The sequence below is a fragment of the Sciurus carolinensis genome, chromosome 3 (genome assembly GCF_902686445.1).
Source record: "Sciurus carolinensis chromosome 3, mSciCar1.2, whole genome shotgun sequence".
NCBI classification, from domain to species: Eukaryota; Metazoa; Chordata; class Mammalia; order Rodentia; family Sciuridae; genus Sciurus; species Sciurus carolinensis.
In genome coordinates, this window is record NC_062215.1 from 154,593,196 (window position 1) to 154,615,815 (window position 22,620).

The 22,620-nt window shown below is 37.6% G+C and overlaps 1 protein-coding gene across 3 annotated transcripts in view; it reads right to left on the minus strand.

The window, feature by feature from the left end:
• Plekhm3 (pleckstrin homology domain containing M3) overlaps positions 1-22,620 on the minus strand; it is a 169,085-nt gene that overhangs the window by 20,273 nt on the left and 126,192 nt on the right. For all 3 annotated transcript variants that reach the window (XM_047545129.1, XM_047545130.1, XM_047545131.1), the window contains exon 7: positions 5,514-5,671. In XM_047545129.1, the coding sequence (XP_047401085.1) occupies positions 5,514-5,671 (158 nt within the window). The remainder of the gene's footprint in view (positions 1-5,513; positions 5,672-22,620) is intronic.

A 22,620-nucleotide genomic window follows, 5' to 3' on the forward strand; every position in this document is an offset into this window, starting at 1 on the left:
TTTGAACCCTGGTATTTTAAAAAACAATGAACCCTTTTACAAGAATAACCACTGAGCTGTAGATGCCCCTCTAAAGCACAGGAAGAAACTCCACCTCTGATGCCATTCCAAGGGCAAGCAAATATTGCTAGTCTGACTAGGCAGGCCAATGCTCCTAATACCTTAACCAGTAGGTCAGTTCTTCCGACCTTATATATTAAGCTGCAGTGTTACTTCAGGTTTTTGATATGCTTCTCCGTCTTTGGGAATATTTGAAATTCCCTTAGTTAATTAGTTTATTTAAAATTATGAATTTAGATGTACTTGAATGAGTTGAATCACATAATAAGTGTTTATGGAATGTATACTATATAGAAGATACCAAACTCAATGTTCAGTAAAATCTTAGAGGAGACCTCCATCTGAATATAGTCTTAAAGGTTATCAGGGGTCATAAAGTCTTAAAGTGTTGTATTTCCCATACTGTAGACAACTTGTATGTCACATGAAAAAACCAACAAAGCCAAATGGATCAGGACAGAAAGGCTGGAACTGATTTATGATGGCTGCTGATCTTGCAAGTCCCATATTAAGATGCATGCTGAGTGTTTTGAGATGAAGTGTTTATGTACTTGTGATTTTGAAGCATTTCAAAATTCAGGAATGGCACCTTCATAGAAATGCTGAAAGCAGGATGAACTCCTTAGCAGCATCAGGAAGGTGTTCTTAACAACAAGAGAAGATCAGTGATATGTAGGGATGTTGCAAAGAAAGCTGCGGAGGAGGCAATTTAGGGACTTGGAAAAAAAAGTAAGTCCTGGGTCACTTACTTTTATGTAACTTCTTTGCTTGCATATTCTTTGTTTTCCTTTATATCTTAGTGCAGTCTATTCTGATTAGTCTATTCTGATTTATAATTCACAAAGTTAGAGCCCTTATTTCTTATTCTCAAGGAGGGCATGTGTTGCTACTTCTTTAGGATGTGGGATTTAGTCATTGTAACAGAGTATTTATCTCTCCTATCCCTGTGTTTTCCTTGTCCTTCTTCAGGAGGGTAAATGCTGGATTAGGTTTAAGTGAAGCAGTCTTGCAATTCAGGATTTTCCTATTGTATTTAAAATCTTGCAATTTGGATTTGAGACTTTTCTTATTTAGGCTAAAGAGCGGTAGGTATTTGTGTTTGAGAAGAATGCTATCTAGGAGGTAAAACTGCTAGCATTATCTTTTGAATGGAAGGGAGGCTGGTATGGAGCAACAAACAGGGTTAGAGTTAGGGATCTTCAGCCTTCCTGCCTGGATGTGCAGGAGGCCGGAGCTCTGCCATCCTCCCTGTCACAACAGTCCTTCCCCCATTTAACAAAGAAAGGCATTTCTTTTTTCCATCCTAATCGAACCATGGCTGGTTAGAGTCTGCTTCAAGTACAAAAAGTCCCAAGGGAGTAAATAAAGGGACAGTTCAAACAAGCACTTTTAGTGGAGACTGCTTTCAAGATAGAAGCATGTAATTTTTTCAAATTAATTTTAGCGGGTGTGCTGCAAAAAGATTTGGAGACCACAAGTAGAGAGAAAGAAATGACACATGATGGAAAAAGCACAGATGTCAGAGTCAGACGTATTTGGGATCAAGTTTTAGCCTTATATCTTGGGGCAGTACCTAGATCAGTATTTTAGACCTAAACATGAAGCTCCCTAAATTTGTTTGAAACTGTGGAACCTGTTCTTTCTTACCTATGATGCATTTCACTCATGGACAACGAGCCCTTCCTGGGGCTCCAGGCCCACTTCCCTCTCCTGTGTTCAACCACACTTTAACAGAACTGCTGATGGCTCATCTGTCCCTTTCTAGATGGCAAACTCTTTGTGAGCAAGGAGCATGTATGCCCACTGTGTCTCCAGCACCTGGACCAAGGCTCATACATAATAAGCTTGATAAATCACCTCTTGAAAGAACGCATAGTTCTAATAACTGTGGAATGCTTTTTACCCAGCTGTAATTATGCTATTCAAATGATATTTGGATCTAAAAGGATATTAAGAATATTTCTGAGGACACAGAGGTATTGAATTTAGCATATGGTCAAGGACACAAGGTCCTTGTGTCCTTGTATCCTCATTACCTCATTCCTGAGATTTTTATATATAGATTTAAAAACATGCTTTAATAGGGAAAATTTCAAATATATTAAAAATATAATAGCATAGTAAATTTCTGTGTACCTATCATTTAGTTTAACAATTATAGATTTATGGCAATCTCTTTCAGTCACATCCACCCTCCTTAACCATCATCAGATTATTTTGAGTCAAACCTCAGACATTATAGTACTTCATTCATAAAATTTTCAGTTATACACAAATTTTAAAATTTAGCCCACTATTCAATTTTATTTATCATATTCATTTAGTCACTATATCTTTATGAACATATTTTAAATGAGCAACTTAGTATTTTGTGTGTGTGTGTGTGTGTGTGTGTGTGTGTGTGTGTGTGTTTGTGTTGCTGGGGATTGAACCCAGTGCCTTGTGCATGCAAGATAGGCACTCTACCAACTGAGCCCAGTCCAACTTAGTAGTTTTGACTAAAGGTTTTCTTTAATCAATCTTTGATTAATGTTTCCTTTTGCCTTTTCCCATAGACCTGTATAAACTTCTCCCAGTATTTAACTGGAAACTGACCAAGAGGAAGCTTAATAGGTTCCTGAAAAGTATTACCAATCTGGAATTCCAGGGAAACTGGTCAGAGCTCCTTCTGATTCAGATACTTTTGCAAGTTTGAGGAACTGCATCTGGCCAAGGGAGAAGCAGGATTCCATATTCATATATATTCTCTCCTACTGGGTAAAGATCCCTATGAGCCCAGAGGTGTGATAATCTGGTTATTTTGGTTAGAATCCGGTACCTCTAACTATGGCCACAGCTAACTTTGAGAAGTGATTCTTCTGGTGGTGACTTATAATCATATAAAGTCTTTGAGGATACACATTCTGGGATTGAAGCAAACCAAGTCTTATAGGAGATTCTGAAGCACAGTCAGAGAGTAGCACCTCTGCCCCAGTCAAGGGACAAGTCTAGGGACTGAGGGCTTTAAAAATGTGTGTGAAACCCCATGCTCAGATCTTGGTTTCTACCGTCATTCTCCAATAAAAGGAACCAGGTCTCTTTGGACAGATGGCTGCTTTTTGGATCAGGGTAAGAAATACAAGAGCCTGGAGCATGATATACATGATATACAAGAGCATGAGCCTGGAGCAACTGGTAGTGCCAGAAAGTAAGAAAATGCTAACCAAACTCAACAAAAACCCTCAAACAAAAAAACGCATTCCAAACAAAAACCCTACAATGACTGGGGGTGTGTCAAAGGGACACAGGAGCCAACTGAGAGTGTGAATGGTCAAAGCTGGTGGAAGAGTCTGAGCAATAAAGCAGTATTGAATAATCTAAAGTTAAAAAAAGAATGCCTGAGGCCATACTGATAAGAATAAACAGTATGGAGAAAAGAGGAAAGGGAAGAACTTAGCAGTGGAGAAAGCGGGAGCAAATACTGTGGGGATTATCATGTTGATAGTATGAACCAATGATATGATGTCAAGAAAGTGGCACTTCACCTCTGTGATTTTCCTTTCCAGACCAATAAAACTCAATATGACCGTAAGAAAAATATCAGGCATTCCCCAACAGAGGGATTCTATAAAATGCCTAACTGGTACACCTCAGAACTGTCAAGGTCATCAAAAACAAGTAAAACCTGAGAAACTGTCATAGCCAAGAGGAGTGTAGGTAGATGTGACAACTAAAAGTAATGTAGTATCCTGGAACAGAAAAAGGATATTAGGTAAAAAATAAGGAAGTCTATAAAAAGTTATGACTTTAGCTATTAATATATCAATATTGGTTCATTAATTATAACATGTGTACCACAGTAGTGTAAGTTGTTACTAATAGGGAAACCGTGTATGTGATATATGAAAACTCAGAGCTCTCTTTGCAAATCTAAAATTGTTCCAGAGAAGTTTTATTAAAAACTACTCAGCTTTGATCTTAGAGTAAAAAATTTATATGGACACATTTTCAAAAAGTTTAATAGACTTTTAAAGAACAGTTTACATATTTTACAGATACAGTTTTGCCACATTATGTACCTTCACCACCTGCCTTTCCCTCCATTATTAACATCTTCCATTTCCATGGTAGTGTGGTAAAATTGTTACAATTAATGAACCAATGCAGATACATCATTTCTAACTAAAGTCCACAGTCTAAATGAAGGTTCACTCTGTATTGTACAGTACTTTGGGTTCTGACAAAAGTATAAGGGCACATACCTTCCCCCCTCCCCCCGCTGTGGTACTGGAGATTGAACCCAGGGCTTTATGCTTGCAAAGCAAGCTCTCTACCAACTGAGTCATATCCCCAGCCCTCATACAAAGTAGTTTCACTGCCCTACAAATCTCTTTCACCTAAGTCATCCCTCCCCAGCCCCATGCAGGGCTGTGTGGTGTACATTTTAAAAAAGTACCTAAACTCTGAACTATGGACTAAGTATTAGAGGCTGAACTTTGTGTGTGTGTGTGTGTGTGTGTATGTGTGTGTATACCTATATGCCCAAGTGTTTATGTGTTCATATTTCCATGTGTGGGGTAACTCAAGTTCCTGAATGTTTACAAATAGTCTTTGGGTTTAAAAAGGAGGCCAAAAGGGCTGAGTCAACTCTTGCCATCTTAGCTCTACTCTACATGCTTCAACTTTCCCTGGCTGCCTGCCTCACCTTCTGTTCTGAACCACAATGTAAGTGAGCCTTGCAGGGTGGGAAATGAGCCATGACATTCATGGCCAAAGAAGCCAGTGCACACACACAAATAGTGTATATTTCTATTATGCTTTGGGGATGAAAGGAAAAGTGATATGTATCATTTTGTGATTCAGGAAAAGCAGTAATAAAAACCCTGATCTCCAGTTAGTGGGGGAAAAAAATCATCCATCAATCAATGGATGTGCTGATGTCCAAATATTGCTTTGGTTAGAAAAATAATCCCACAAAACTCCCACTTTTCTCTCCTTTGGGTCCTAAAACTTTCATCACCACACTGCAGTACATCTGTGGAGAAAAGCATATAGTGAGCAGGCAGCTGTTCACCAGGGTCCTCTAATTGTATTTCTAGCAGTTGATCCATTTTGGTCTTCCTCTGTGAGGGCAATTTCCATTGCCTATCACCTGACCCTGAAAAGGTGGCGAGGATCCTCCCTTCCCAGTCTTCCTTCTATATCTGAATCTGAACACTCTTCATTACATAATAAGGCAGTGTTGGGTGACGTTTCTTTGCAACTCTGTGATCTCATTCTGGATTAAGGTAGCCAAGAAAGGGTTGGAAATAAAATAGAAAACCAAATGGTGAAAAACATTCTCTAAGAACAAGGGAAACCTGATCTAGGTTAAGAGGCAGAGATGAGGTTCTTGACTAAAAGTTGGCTGGATCTGACCAAATAAAAATGCATGACATACTCAGGTGTGTTTTGTAAGATAAGATATTCTGTACCTGCTTGTAGAAATATCCTCGAAAGGGTAGAGGATCTCTCCATTGTTACAGATTTCGCAGATGAACCCCTTCTGGCTACAAAGACTGCAGCTGTACACGTGTGAGGTGGCAAATTTAATGACCTTGCCCAAGAATGGAGCCAGCTTTCCCTCTATCACCTGCAGAAAGAGAAATGGAACAGGGAAGCAAATTCATTGAGAACAGAAGGCTTACAGACACAGGAAAGGAATTCCTTTCCTTTACACAACAGGAAAACCTCTAATTATAATTTCTCAGCAACTCTGAGGAAGAAAAGACATAGTATTTTTACTCCAAAGAACTCTGGTTTAAACCACTGGAGGCTGGAAAATGAAGATGCTGAAACTTCTTTTGTATTTCTCTTTTTTTTATAGTGTGGTGTAGGGGGTTGAGGACCAACAAATGGGAACTCAACTTGAATAGACCAACTTCACCATTATGGTGTGAGAGCAGTGAGGTAGGTTTCCTAAAACAGATGGAAAACATATAGGAAAAACGTGAATATAGAAGTTTATATGGTAAATTCAGTAATACCTTTTCTCTGATAAATCAATAAGATAGTTTTATCATCATTTCCCCCTCAAACACAGCAAGTGTGGAAAGATGGGTTTCCTTAGCTGCTGGTGAGTGCAGTAATAGAAAGAGGCTGCAAGGTGGCAGTTTGAGGGCCACTTGCAGCCTGTAAAAACAAACAAGAAAACCCCCAAACTGTAGTGTTTTAAAAAATGAACCAATATGGAGCTGGATGTGGTGGCACATGCCAGTAATCCCAGTGACTCAGGAGGCTGAGGCAGGAGGATCACAAGTTTAAGGCCGGCCTGGGCAACTCAGCGAGAACAAACAAAAAGGGTTGAAGATGTAGTTAAGTGGTGGAGCACCTGCCTACCAGGTGGGAGGCCCTGGGTTAGTCCCCAGCACCAAAGGAAAAAAAAGTCAATTTAAAAATTGGGAGATTGCACACAAAAACCCAGATTTTTAACCTTATTTTAAAAACCACGATAAAGACTATTCTAAATTCTGACCTGATGCTGACCTGGTTCTGAGCAGGGTTTGCCTGCTCCCCTGGTCCCTGCCAGGACCTGGTGTCTTGCATCTGCTGCTCCTCCACTGTCACCTCACCTGTAAATACCTGGGAGTTTGGAACTCATGGTCAGTCAGATCCCTCATCACTGAACTAAATTCACGGGCTTCAAAGACTTCAGCACTTCACATACTAGCGAGATAAAATCTGCCTTTACTTCCCTCTTATTAATGCATAAGCATACACATGCAGATTTTGATAGAAGAAGAAAATGAAGATTGGATTTAATCTGGAAATAGCTGGATGCCTTCTTTCAAATGAACACATTGTTAGAATTATAATTTACACGTGACATCTGAGGGAAATGTCCACCAAGAAATCATAATGTCAAGGTGACTAAGTAGTAATGACTGGGAATAAAAAATAAAAGACAGAGAATGTAATCATGCCCTTTACAAAACAATGAAGCTATACTGCAGCTAGAAACTGAGATTGCTTTTAAACATCAGGACAATGCCATGGTGTTTTCAAATCATTAAAACAATGGAAAACTCTGGGCAGTAGAACACATCAGAGAAGCAATCTGCTCCTTTGTATAAAGTCATGTCTTTGCATTTTTAGAAACAGTTAATGAACATTATTTTTGCACTAAAATGCAGAAAGTGAACAGAAAAAAAAATCATGATTATGGTTTTATAAGCATGGAATTATTTTCCTTAATAAACAGCGTAGAAAATATCCTGTTTTTTGAGTCAGGCAAGTGTTTTCCACCATTGCTCAACTTACAATCCCCTCCAAAACCTTTGGAAGCTGTGGATGGACCTCCTTTCATTTCTGTTCTTTGTGGACCAATGACTCTAATAAACCCCAGTTTTAAGCATGCTCCTAATGCCAACACATGACACATGCTTTCTAAGAAATAACCACTACTAAATCATATACCTAACCATCATTAAATACTTCCCAATGTGTCATGAAGTATTTTCTAAACTGTGGTAATGATACTGCAGTTGAATTTAGTTTTCCTTATTTTATTCCACTCTAAACAACCAAGCCTAATGACTCATTTAAAGAGAGACAACAAAATTTTGAACAGTATGGAAACCAGCTGAGTAAAGAGGATGAGAAAAGCTGGGTGCGGAAGTGTATGCCTATAATCCCAGTGGCTCAGGAGGCTGAGGTAGGAGGATCGCTAAGTTTAAAGCCAGCCTCAGTAATGGCAAGGTGCTAAGCAAATCAGTGAGACCCTGTCTCTCAATAAAATGTGAAATAAGGCTGGGGATATGGCTCAGTGGTTGAGTGCCCCTGAGTTCAATCCCCAGTTACCTCCCCCCCTCTACCCTCCCCACCCCCCGCCAAAAAAAAAGAGGATGACAGAAGACCTTGAGGAAGACATGAGAGTTTTCATCTGGATGTAAAGGAGAAGACTAAGCATCTTGCCATGAAGCTTTTTGTCTATCTAGAAGGCTTCACTGGGATAAAGAGTATGAACATTTTGAAGGCTCTTGTAATATTTCACCAACTGTACAGTGCCATTCCTATTTAGGAACTTTAATGAGCTTTTTAAAAATTCATTTGAGAGTTTCTACCAAAGAACCTGCTATATGTCTGCATTTTATTAAAACGTTATTTATTATTACTTAATAAAAGCCAGTTTTGTTACTTGCATACCATTCCCATGTATTATGGGTTAAACTTTTGAATAATATTTTTGTTAACTTTTGCTGGGCTATAGAACATACTGACATTTCTGTTCATCTTACATAGGACCATATACTGCATTTTCATCAATGCTAGTCATTTTCAGAAGACTTTATCGGGTTTTATGAAAGCAAAAAACTGATTCCTTCCTTTCTAATACTATGTCTCTTGCTTAAGTTTCATGTCATACTGCATCATCTAGGACTTCTAAATACATCTAATAGGACTTATTAAGGAATAATAATGTCAGTGGTCATTCTTGTTATTTCATTGGAAATTTGAATTTAAAGTACAAAATCTACTGTGAATGACTCATCAAATATCCTGTTATTCACCACATTTTATTGATTTCCTTCTCCCTCTTTTAAATAACAACTTTATGGAGAGATCATTCACAAACCATACAATTCCACTATTTAAAATCTGCAATTCAGGGCTGAGGATGTAGCTCAAGGTAGAACACTTGTCTAACATGTTTGAGGCCCTGGGCTCAATCCCTAGCACTACAAAACAAACAAACAAAAAAACCCAAAACCAAAACCAAAAAATCTCTCCACATGCTAAAATTTGATCGTCCTTAAGTTTCTTCATGGCTGCATTGCTATAATCAATTTTAGAACATTTCACCAACTGTCCTCTAAACCCCCATACCCATTAGTAATTACTCCCTATCTTTCCCTGCTATTTCTTTCTCTATAAATTTGCCTATTTAATACAAATAGAATCATAGAACATGTGGGGTTTTTTTTTGTGTGTGTGATTGAGTCTCTTTTCAGTGTCTCCATTGTAAGTCTCTTTTTTCCATCCTACCCCAGACTCTTATTATCCCTCTCTAGATTAACAAAATAATCTAGTTGTAGACATCATTTCATAACGTATCATCTTTTTCTCTCAAACTTTTGGTGAATTATTGTTTTATCATTAAACAAAACTCTCCCACATTCATTTCATAAAATTTTACTGAGTTAATAAGCCTCAGACATCTGATATACGAATAAATGGCACAAAACTGGAATTTGCATTTTGTGTGGTATGCAAGAGTTCCATAAATTAACTCTACACTATTGGTCCCAACTTATTTCCCATTTCTCAAAAACTCATATTCTGCTATAAGCAAAATTTCCCTGCACAGAGTATGATTTCTCTTGCTCCTGAGTCTTCACTCATGTCATCTCCTCTATTGATAGTTTTACTTCTTAATGCTCATTTAAATTTTACACAGGCTTCATGGCTCAGGTCTATTTTGGTTTGATCTGGAAAGTTATCTTTGACTACTCCAGCCCCAGAGATCTCTTATGCTTATCTTTAGATATTTACTTTCACATCAAAATATTTAACATAGAACTACATGCTGTTTTGTACTCTATGCTATTGTTTAATATGTGAGAGGTCTGCTTATTCGATTCTATTGATCATACAAAAATAATGATATTTGACCATTTATACCTAAAAATCTGGAAAATTTACATGGGGCAGCCTAAAAAAAGGGAAATTGCTTGAGGGGAAAGAGTCCCTCCCTGCCAGGCACCTGAGTTCTTGTCGACTGACCAAGAATGCACTTCTGTCCCTTCCCCTGGATGTTGGCAGTCATATTTTGGGGTTATCTTTGTGTCAAACCATTTTTAGTGACTCTGCTATGGTTTAGGGAGAAGCGTAAATAGGGCATGGACCAGGTGGCAGATCACTTTTTCAGGAATCCTTTTTGCTTCTTTATACTTGATTAACTGCCATTCTTATTTGTCACCTTAAGTTGGTGGCCATGTTCCAGTGGCTGAAGTTGCTGGAATTTTTTTTTGTTTTTGTTCTAGAAAAGTGAGGTAATATTCTTAAGTTTAATTTTAGAAATTATAAACATCCCTTTAATATTATAGAAAGGAAAACCTTATAATTTTCCAGGGGTAAGATGCATTTAGAAGGTTTAAATCTTGTCTCTGAATATGACTACTGGCAGCACTGGGAACAGAATCCAGTTATTCTGGTTTCTGGTCTAGAAGTTTCATCATTATGAAAAGTGGACTCAGGTATGCTATCTTCCAGGCTTTTTTTTTAAATAAGATATATCATATTTGAATGACTGCTCAAAAATAAATCAAGTGTTGTGTCTTCGACAGCCTCCCCTCCACTGCCCCAAGAACCTTGCACTATTCACGTCCATGTCCTAACCTTAAGGTTAAGGCCCTATCACACAGGGAATAGGAAGAGGGTGCCTTCAAATAAGTCCAAAGCTCAAGGAGCCTAATACCATCAGGTTCTAGCTGAAAAGGAAGAATAGAAAAGAACTTCCAGTATGCCACTGGACCTGGAAAATGACAACGGGTGGGGCGAAGTCCAATGGGGTCTCCCGACCAAGAACACAGCTCTGAGAAAGGTCAAACTTAAGAACTCTGCTCTGTCCACCCTAAGCTGGCGTGCCTCACCAGAGTGACAGTAGTCCTCTATAGCAGTATGGAAGGAAATCTTTCTGACTGTGTATTCATGCTGGATTGGACCAGGAAATTATAATATCACTGAGAGTAAGCCAGGACTGAGCAGGGCAAAGTAAACCACAAAAGTATCTCCTCAATAAAATTGGCCAAAACTTTTTTTTTTTTTTAACGCACATATATAACCACAGGATGGTTTAGTCTTCTGAACAACTTAGATGTATCTTCCAGGGCATGGTAGTTTGACTCATTACATCTCCTAAAGAGGATGACAATAAAGATTTTTAAATATCCCATCAGAACTTCGTTGTCTCTGGGAAGCAATGAAAGCGAGTGCTATAAGAAAAGCTGACTTTGGTACAAATTCTAGCTCATTGATTTTCCAGCTGTGAGACTTAGGCAAATTATTTAACCGCTTTGAGCCTTAGTTTTCTCAACTGAAAAACTAGGATAGTATCTACCTTGCAGGGTTGAGGGAGGGATCAGATTCAATACACTGGAAATACCAAGCACAGTGTCTGACTTAGAGCAAGTGGTCAATAAATAACAGTATTCCTAACAATTCAAGTGGAAAATTTCTATGGTTTGTTCATTTCTCCTTGCAGACACTTGAGATTTATAGTGAGTAAGAAGACAAAGTATGATAGAGGGAAAAGAGGGGTGGGAGGGGTGGGGGGGAAGGGGAAAAAATAACAGAATGAATCAAACAACATTACCCTATGTAAATTTATGATTACACAAATGGTATGCCTTTACGCCATGTACAGAGAAACAACATGTATCCCATTTGTTTACAATAATAAAAAAAAATAAAATAAAATGACATTTCCTCAAAAAAAAAAAAAAAAAAGAAAACAAAGTATGAACTTCATACATCATTATTTTAAAGGCATCAAGTTGTTACACGGTTTGGATGTTATTAGTCGAAATTAAGGTAAAGCCGTGTAATCCACTTCCCTGGTATTGCTGTAAATAAGAGAACAGAGCTCAGATAAGCACACTTTGGCCAATGCCAAAATGCTGGAGGGAAACATTTGGCACATCTCAAACTCAACTGGAATCACTAGCATAAGATGACATCTTAGTAACACCTGGAAATTGTCCTTCTTACTCTTTTCCTGTTTGTAATCCAATTAGTCACAGGTTAATATAACTTTATAACAACCCATCAAAAAGATGCAAGAACACTTCATCTTTAGCATTAGAAGGCTGGTGGTTTTAGTTAACCAGCCTAGTTAACTGGATAGGTCATGAGCAATGGAGAAATAGACCTCTGAGATGATGTTATTTCTCCATTTATTTTACCCAAAGTACATATCTATATGAACAAAATCACAACAAAGTAATCAGCAGAAAACATGTGTAGTTCCCCTGCCCCCAATCTCCTCTGCTCCCTGCTCTCAACCTTCTCCACCTTCTTCATATATCAAACTGCCTATCTCCTTGAGCAAAGGTATATGTCCAACTGGAGAAAAAGAGTGTTTCTGTTTTCCATTTAACTTAATTTCTTATTCTAAGGAAGGTACTGGTCTGATTCATTTACTTGGGGAATGTGCATGTATGACTGACTATTTTAGAGGTATCCTACTGACTAGATGTTAAAAGAATATACAGTTTCATTTGTAATTTAAAATTATGTCATCACAATTGTGGGACAAAGACAAAATGAGCATTGAGCAGATATCTTCTCCCATCATTTCAGGTATTTCCAGAACTCAAGGGACTGTCAAATACCACCTTCCACAATCCAGTCCACTGACATACCAAATACACTTATCCTTCCTGTGCAAAGGCAGTCCACGAAAGCTGCCTGGTTGAACTTCCAGCTTGGGGATACACGTTTTTCCCCTTTTTCTATTCTGGTCAAGATGGTCAGCATTGGAATTTGAGGCCTATGGCTTTCTTGCAGACTAAGACAACAGACTTTATTTGATTTACTTTCTTGCACACCAATCAAAAATTACAATTAAGTTAAAAAATAACCTAGTGCTGCCTTCTCCAAACCACAGTTTCAGAAACAGCTGCTTATTACTCATGTGTGGCACCAGGAAATTGCAGTGTCATGTTCAAGTTCTGAAGCCAATAGAGCTTTGTGGCATTGGGAAAAGGGCACAAATGATTCTTTTATGTTGGTTTACCTTCGCTCCCTTGGTACCACCACAAAATTCAAAATCTACAGGGGAAAAGAAACAGAGCACTAGTAACTTGGACCAGAAAAAGGACAGAAAAGTCTCTTTCTCATCAAATTTCTTTATGTATTGGCTAATTCCCTTCCTCTGAGTAGTCAAGTTACCTTCCATTTCAAAATGAGTCATTCTGAACAACTAGTGAGAATACTCAGACGAAGAAGCTGCTGCACTTGACAAATGGCTCCCTCTAAAAGTCTAGCCAAAATACTCAATTTATGTTGAACAAAGTCACCTGCCACTCACTAGGAACATGTCAACTTGATGAAATGGAAGAACCAATATTGCCATATATTGCAAAATAATTTCCAGTATAATCACATTTGCTTACCCAGACAACCATGAAGGCTTGTGGTTTGTGTGCCATTTCTCAGCATAATTAGGTGGATAGAGTGAAGTCTAGTGACCAAGGCCAGGTGAGTTCATGGGAATGTGGGAAAAATGAGCCCACGGATTCTGCCCAAGCATGAAAACCCTAACAGACAGTGTACTCTCTGTGTGCATCCTCATTCAGTTCTAAAGTGTATTTCTTCCATTCACAAATTGCTAAAAATTGAAAATAAAAAAGCATAACATCAAAAGTTTATGAGATACTTCTATTTCAATAAGTTGATTAAAACTCCATTTTCCTACAATTAACCTTCGAGTTTCTTATCATAGCTCAATGGGGGATATTTGTTCATAAATACAAAACTATCTCTTCTCTAATTACCTGTTCTCCATTTTGCCCTATCCATTATGAGTTGGCTGAATAGGACTTAGATTTTGGCTACTCAAGCACTCTGCTGAGGATTATGTCAACCAATTAGCTCTTATCTGATCTTCTTTTATTTAAAATTTGTTCTAATCAGTTATACATGACAGCAGAATGCATTTTGACACATAGTACACCAATAGAGCACAATTTCTTCTTCCTCTGGCTGAACATGGTGCTGAGTCACACCAATAGTGTAATCATACATTTATATAGGGTAATAGTGTCTGTCTCATTACACCGTCTTTCCCATCTCCACACTCCCCCCTTCTAAAGGTGAACAATTTCTACTAAGACTTTGGAAACTATGTGATAAGTTGATGTTGTTTAATGTAATTGGGTAGATTTGTGAGTGGCCATAATCATTCCTATCACATTACATTTTGTTTCCTGCTGGAAACTAAGTCTTAGGGGATAAAAGACAAAGGAATTTCAATTTCAATTATCTTCAAGGGTTAGAACGGCAAAGACAAAGCCAGAGTACAAATTTCTTATTCAGGAAAATACATGGGATGGGACTTATTTCAGTTTTTCTGCACTTAAGTGCCTCAAAGGGTTGTGACTCAGGCAAGCTATAATTCCATAGAACTTTAATGAAGCATCTGCAAAGAGTAAGGACAATAATGTGGGTCAAATGTTTTGAGCCTAAAACAGACCATATGGCCTGAGATAGGTGCATATGTATTATATATGGGGAAAATAGATTAAAATGATTCAAACTGAGACAGTTCCAGAAAATTCCCAAGGATGATCAGAGTTTTGCTTCTTTGTTGGGTTAATTAGTATATGTTTGAAAGAAATTTGATTTGTCTTTATTATTCATTTTGGCTCTTGTTATAGCATTACTGATTCATTGACTAGTAAATGAGAAGAAGCCCAAAGTATGTGTACGTGTGTGTGTTAGTGGTTGAATTACTGGGAAATTCATAAAGTAATACAAAATTCTGTGACAAAAAATAGGCTTGCCATCAACTAAAATCCTAATATATTTACCAAAATTGGAGAAGTAACTTTATTAAAAAGGGAAGCAATTACAGTTGGAAATAAAACAAGGCAAAACAAAGCAACTCCCTGTACATGTGTGTATAGGAAAAACTGAAGATGGCTTCTCAGAGAGGACTTCAGTGGTGGCCAATGTGAGACATCTTAACAGAAGTTGCTTTTAAAGAGACAGAGAATAGAAGGAAAAAAAAGCAACATTGATCCTATAAGGGAATGAGCTGTAAGAGTCAGGAAACATGAAGACCAAAAGCAAAGAAGGGAAGGAGCTATAGGGAAAGAATGATAGGGGGAAAAGTTATAAAGACTAGAGAAAGACAATACACATGTCTCTCCCAAAGAGAGACAAAGAGGATGCAGCTGATTGAGATTTGAAGTGGGAGTTAGAAATCTTGGTTTCTGACAGGTGCAATGGCACATGCCTGCAAACCCAGTGATTCTGGAGGCTGAGGTGGGAGGATTGCAAGTTCGAGGCCAGCCTCAGCAACTTAGTGAGACCCTGTTTCGAAATAAAATAAAAAATAAAAAGGGGCTATAGCTCAGTGGTAAAGCACCCCTGAGTTAAATTCCTAGTACAAAAAAAAAAAAAAAAGAGAGAGAGAAAAAGAAAGAAATCTTGGTTTCTATTTTCAACCATGTCCCCAGTAAAGCTGTATGACCTTTTCTTTCTTTCTTTCTTTTTTTTTTTTTTTGTATGACTTTTCTTGTAGGTCACATAACTTCTCCATGCCTCAGTTTCCTCATTTACAAAATAAACTGTTTGTGCTAAGTCATTCAAAACTAAGTGATCAATAAGGATCCCTTTCAGTTTGAACATTCTATGATTTTATGATTAATGAACACAGAAAACATCAAAAGAAGATGTTGAATAGCCCTAGGAATGTAGAAAGGGAATATCTGGGGAGACAGATAAAAGGTGAGTTTAACCAGACTAATTAGAAGATACCCCAGGAAATTTTTAACAGAAGTGAAATAATGTCACCAGCTTTTTATTCCCCTGCTTGCTGAGTGTCATTCAAAGAGGGAAGTAAGGCCTTTTGAATCATCCCCTCACAGGTGTGCAACCAGATATCAGTTTTCCTCTGCAAATCTCTTCCTCTCATCAATGCATTTAATTAGTCAATGTTTAGATAGCACTTTGGGGACGAAAAGTACAATATAAGCACTCAACATTATTACTACTTAACAGCTTTTATGGGACCAGCAATGACTGAGATTAAATGAGAAACTAAAGTGGATTCCAGGCTAGAAGCCTATGGTCTGAGAAACTTTCGGGTCACTGATGAAGAGAAGCAAACCCTGTCCATAAACTGAAATAGGTGCTCTTTTTAGCTTGCATTTCATTGCCGATGACAGTTGGTAATCTTTATTCTTTGCCTCATGGTGTTGACAAGTAGTAAACACCACTCACAACAAAGTGAGTGGTTATGATTCCACAATCCTGTTTTTCTAGAACAGTATCTGGAGTGTTGTTAGTGTCCCTGTGTCTGGGTGTGTATACCCAGGAAATAAATTCAAATATGTAGGAATTTTGTGTATAATAAAGTGGGGACAGATACATTATTTAATAAGTGGTGCTGGGAAAACTGGTTAGCCATCAGGGGAAAACTAAAGCTGAATTCCTAATTTGTGTCATAAAAATTGTAATTCTGTAAAGAGGTCGAGTCAGAGAAGGTAGTAAAGTTTGATTCCACTAAAAAAATGATATTTGTAAATGTGAAGAACTGTCTGGAGCGACATAGAACAGCTATTAAAAACAATCTCTGTAGAATGAGAAGTAGGTGAGAGAACAGACTTTAAAAATATATTATGGAAAAAATATATAATTCTGGGGTTGGGGTGGTAGTTCAGTATGTAGAGTGCTTGCCTAGCATGTGTGAAGTACCCCCCCCACACACAACACATTTCTGTATTTAATTTTTAAATAACGAATATCAATTGTCACTTTTATGTGTTCAAATCATAAAATACACAATGACAGCTCTACAAAGCATGATTGTAGAAATACATAATTTGCATTGCATATATGTAAATATTAAAAACTCTTCATTTTTGTTTTCTATAACCTGTGTTTTCACTTTTTCCTAACAACATTTTTGTTTTTATAAAATTTCCTTTCAGTGAATCTGTCATGACTACATCAGGCCTGATGCTTGTATCTAAGGAGACCTGCCTGCCTTATCAGTTTTTTTACTTATGAGTTTTCCAGGTTTGAAAGGTAACATTGCCCATTGAATTAAGAGTGACTTATACGAAATGCAAAGTGTGAACAGCCATTTCTAATACCAGGCAATTTAAAGTTGGATTTGTTTACATAATTATCACTTAATTCTAGACATTTAATCTTATCTCTCTAAACACTAGACTGGGAGTTAGTAAGTAAGCAATCAGTTGAGATGAATATTGTGTTTTCTAACAATTCGCTCAAATATTTTAAAAATGCCCTCTTTCAGCTAAGATCCACCTCTGCTCGGCCAGTGGTTTTTCCTTCTTCCCTAGTCAGAGATGACCTATTCTCACTGGCTCCATGCCCTCAGGCACATTACTTGATCTAGATCACCTGGTTGGTCGGGTAAGTTGTATTAGTTTCAGACTGTGTTTTTGTAATGAACATTAAAAGGAGGAGAAACCGTATTGGTATCAGATTTTGAAATTCATTTTCCCTTCCATTGAGCAGTTACAATATTTCTGTGCAGGGGAAGTATGTTACCTGATTCCAAACTAAGTTTTACCACTTAGTCTGATGTTAATCCAAGAATAAGTCAACGTACAGACTGGCGTGCACCAGACTTTGCCTGAAGAAAGAAATGGTTTTACAACAGGGGGACTTTCAGAGGTAAGATAAGGTTCAAAGTGAAAAGTATTTTGAATATCATTCCCACCTGGGACATGTTGAGAAGTTTGGTAAAATCTAAATAGAAAAGGATCCTATTTAGGAAGGAGGCCAGTAGGTAGCCAATTTTCTACAGGGATGGGGGTGGACAGTCTGTGACCTAGACTAGCACCTAATGTCCCCGGATGGTTCCAAGTGTCTGACTGTTGCTTCTTGAGCATCTCTATACAGGGCCAGGAGAGATGGTTGTCATTCAGGTTCATCTGCGACTGCTATTAGCTCTAGCAAAGGGTAATCTCTCAACCAGGACAGCATTTGTATGAGTTGGAGAGGTTTCAGTGCTCTTGTGCTCCCTGTCCTCCATGAGAGTGGGTAACTGAAGAAAGACTTTACTAAGTCCCTCCCCGTCCATTTTCTTTAGTGAAGAGAACTTAGCTAACTGAAACCCCAAGCAGTTGTGGACTAGCTTATGTAAACTAGGAGAAAACGTTCATTGGTTATCTCTTTTTAAAGTATACATTTCCCTTCTCTCTCTCTCTCTCTCTCTCTCTCTCTCTCTCTCTCTCTCTCTCTCTCTCTCTCTCTCTCTCTCTCCAGTGCTTGGGTTTAAACCCAGACCTCACATATGCTAGGCAAGTGCTCTACCACTGAGCCACAACCCCAACCCCTGTCCTAAGCTTTTAATTAATCATCTACTTTAAGATAATATGTGCAAAGTGCTTAGAACATTAGCAGGCATTCAGTGAGCATTAAATAAATAATAAAAATTATTACTATTATTCATTAAATTCCTAAAAAGTCAGTGTCTATCATTACTAATGTGTAGGAGATAAAGCTGAGGCTTAGAAGGCTTTATATTATATGTCCAAGGTCACTGAGCTTGGAAGTGTGCTGTAGGGGGCTGGACCCCCAGAGGCCAAGCCCTAACCACTAAGCTTTAATGTCTTGAGCTGGCATTTCTTTAATGAAAAATCTCTGAAGTCTTCTACCCCTACAGGATGAGGTGTTAACTTCTTCACTTGCCTTTTGTGCTTGGTACAGCTATTTTTCCATACTGGTTTTCAATCTTTATCTACCATGCATCCATTTTCTGTTCTCATGATACCTGATTATTCCCTAGAAAAGTTAAGATTGTAACAGCTACCATTTATTGCTATTTTCATATAAGCTCTCAGTGCTTTTTGTAGTCTTTTTTCCCAACTCTTACCGTGACTTTCCACAATAGGTACTATTACACTAGTTTTACAGATAAGTAAACTGAGACATAGAACAATTAGGCATTTTATCAAGGGTCATATGTTTTCTCTCATATGTGGAAGCCAGAGAGAAAAAGGCAAAAAAGGGGGCTCATGAAAATTGAAGATCAGTAGAATAGACAATGGGGATCAGGGAAAGGGAGGTGCAGGGGAATGAAATAGATCAATGTATGCTTATGTGCATATATGATTATAGCACAATAAATCCACTATTAAGTAAAATTATAACGTAACAATTTAAAAAAAAAAAAAGGAAAGATTAGGGATTTTATGGTCAGAGGGTCAATATGCATCCTAACTGGAATCTGAACTCAGGTCCATCTAATCTCAATGCTTGATCCTTCCTATCCTACCATAGTTCCTCTCACCCCTGGCTCAAATGTCACCTCATTTCCAAGGCATATTTGACATTGGTTCCCAGTTTGCCCCATCTTGCTCTGCCACCATCCACAAGTCTGAACAAATTACTTGTTAAGGAGAAATGGCTTTTGTTCCATATCTATTTTAGGCCTTACTACATTCAACCTTTGTATTAAAATAGCTAAAACTGGCTGGACACAGTGGCACATGCCTGTAATCCCAGCTACTTGGGTGGTTGAAGCAGGAGGATCACAGTTCAAGGTCAGCCTAGACTACTTAGCAAGATCCTGTCTTGAAATTAAAAAAGAAAAAGGGCTGGGAAGTAGCTCAGTGGCAGAGAGCTTGCCTAGCATGGGCAAGGACCTAGGTTCAATTCCCAGAACCGCAAAAAACAAAACAAAACAGACCCAACAATATTCCTAAAACATTCCTACTGCAGGTCTTGGTTCCAAACATTTAAATTGTAACTCTGTCCAAACAAAATGGACAGTCTTTAACCAGCTGGGGTTACGATCTAAGGGTAAGAACACAGAGGGCAAATGGAGAAGTGGCTGCCAGTCAAGCACTGCAAGTAAGGGCTTTAGGAGGACGTGCGGGACATGTGTGATTCATGAGCTCCTGGGACGTGCGTAATTCCTGGGCGATGAGTAGTCAGCTCTTTAAACATGAGGACAACAGAGGGTAAATTCTGTGGGTAGCCAAAAGGCCATAATGGGTAATTTTTGAATTGATCTGGAAAAGCATTTTCTCACTGGAATAGCTAACATTCTTGTTGATAATGAGCATAGAAATACATAAATACTGAATATTTGATACTTGTTCAGCTTCTGCACATCAAGAGTGGATATTAGTGTACAATCTGTAAGTCTCATAACTTGACAGAAAGTGGTGGGGTCTGCAACTGCTTCTTGAAAAGTTTTGGCAACATTTGGTTTTGATCATTCAATCTTACTTAGCACTATAAAATAAGTTAATTCTTTTACTAGTCTTATAAAAATATAAACAACATGTATGTTTCTTTTAAGCTGCAAACTAAAAATTCCCATCATTTATGAAAAAGTACAAAATTTCAACTCAGTGTAAGCACCATAGTTTAAATAATTTTAAAAGTAAATTGGGTCAATAAGGTGATTCCCAAGTTGATCTGGAAAAGTAAGTTAGATAATTTTTAAAAACAAGAATGTGAGGATGTACTTGTGGTACCAGATCAACAAAATATAAAATTCAAATAATAATATTAACATTGAAATTGCTATTGAGGAATATAAGTAATTGCTCAGAAACAGACTCCAGAGCACACATCTAATTAGATTATGATAAATATGACATGGTTCATCAAAAGCCAGCATGAAAAGGGCAGATTATTTAAAAATGGAGCTGAAATGACATACACACTGGAAAAAAACAAAAAAAACAAGACATAGCCACACTTTATACTAAAATCTAAAATAATTTCCAAAAATTTATTAAATTACTCAAACTATAAATTATAAAACTTTTTATTTATTTATTTTATTATTATTATTATTTATGTGTGTGTGGTACAGGGGGTTGAACCCAGGACTGATAGGTGCTAGGCAAGTGCTCTACCAATGAGCCACACCCCTAACCCTCAAAATAAATTATATATAAAAAAAGAAAATGCAATTACTTATCTGATAAAAATAAGAAAATATGGATGATTATTTCTCTGAGGGAAGGAAAGGGCTCTGTAGGCTTTAAAGACACAGAAGATATTAAACAATGGAAAAAACATGAACTTCTGAAGACATGAAAGTAGAAAATTTCCATTTATCAAAAAGAAAATTCTTTAAGAAACTATCACTTGCAGAATCCAAAAATAAACAACAAAAATAAGAAAAATATCACATGTAAGTTGTTGATAACCTTAATATATAAGAAATTCATATCTGTAAACTACCTGAAAAAATATCCTGACCCCAAATGGGCAAAAGATATGATAAAAACTTATTTTAAAATATATGTAGTAAAAGACATAGAAAGTTTAGCTTCACAAATAATAAAAATAGACATGCAAAGTCAAACAATAATGAGAAGCCTTTTTTTTTTTTTTGGTCTATAAAATTACCAAAGATTTGTGGTTTTTAATGACAGTGGTTAATACTCTAGTGATTGCTTATACTGTTGGTGGGTACACATATTCTATCCATGACTTTAAAGAAGTTCAAAGCCTCTGACTACAACAGTTACTCTTCTAAGTTCATCTTAAATTCTCAGAAACAAGTGGATATATATCATAGTATATTATAATAATAATAAAGAATGGGAAATCTCTACATATTCAATGAAAAGGAGAAAGTTAAACCAATTATAGCAATGGGGTCTTATACAGGCATTCAAAATAGCTAATGCTTCTGAAGATAATTTAATAAATTTAAAAAATCATGATTAAAAATTGATATACCATAAAGAATGTGCCATGTTTTATAGTGCTACATGCTCAGAAAAGAACCAGCTGGATGTGTCTAAAAGTGAATCTTGGCTCCTGGCTAATAGTGCTAACAACTATCACTGCAGCTGCGGCTAACTTTTACCACGTATATGATCCCACTGAATGCTCACAATGTCATTATGGGCATCTTACTGACACATTTTATAGATGAGGACACTGAGCAGAGGATCTAGGACTCAAACACAGATCTACCAAGGACTGGGGTCTGAAACTCTGTGCCATGCTGTCTGTAGGACTGTTTTCTCTTCAGTAAACTGTCTATTCTTCCCTAATTCTCTGATTGGCATACTTTTATAATCAGGAAAGAAGCCACAACTCTTTATAAAGTGAATTGGGGCAAAAAAAAAAAAAAAAAACCCTTTGAAGTTCTGCATTCTGTCCTGCAACAGCCCGAGGTACAGGAGACAGCACCATCACCAAGGAGTCCTCTTACTCTTTCCTTTAGCTCTGGTTCCCTCTCTTCAATTTCCTTTCCCTTTCTCCTATTATTGCAGTGTAAATCATGAAGCCTGTTCAGTCTAAGGAGGGAGAGAAGAGAGAGCCTTGGTGCGTGCAGCACCATCGTGGGGCCAGTCTAGCCTGCTCGTTTTCTTTCCTTGCCTTCCTCCTTTGCTTCCCACTTGCCCACCCTTAGACTGCTAGCACATCCTGGAAATAAGACTTGTTCCAATCCTGGTTTAACAAAACAACACAGGGCATCCTGGGGTTAACTCTGGGTTTGGCCTTTCACAGTTCTTTGATTAAATTCCATTTTTCAGTGGTTGTGCCTTTAAACTCAAACCCCTTTAAAAAGAAATTTAAGGAGAGCAAAACATAGGAAACATTGCCAAATGCCAATAACATATTTTAGTCGTTTGGGGAATGGGCAGCTTTAGAAACCACAAATTCCCACTTATGCAAGGGCTACTTGAGCTTTTTTCTTTATTGCTTGGTGACAGAAGCCTGGCTCTTAGACCATGGTCAGAGTTGCTCTCTCTCGTTTTCTTTCTCTCCCTGCAACAGTTTAAAAGGCCTGAGTTATACAATGGGAGTTGGCTAATCCTATGTTTCTAAATCAAATAACAAAAATCATTTTTCCATTGA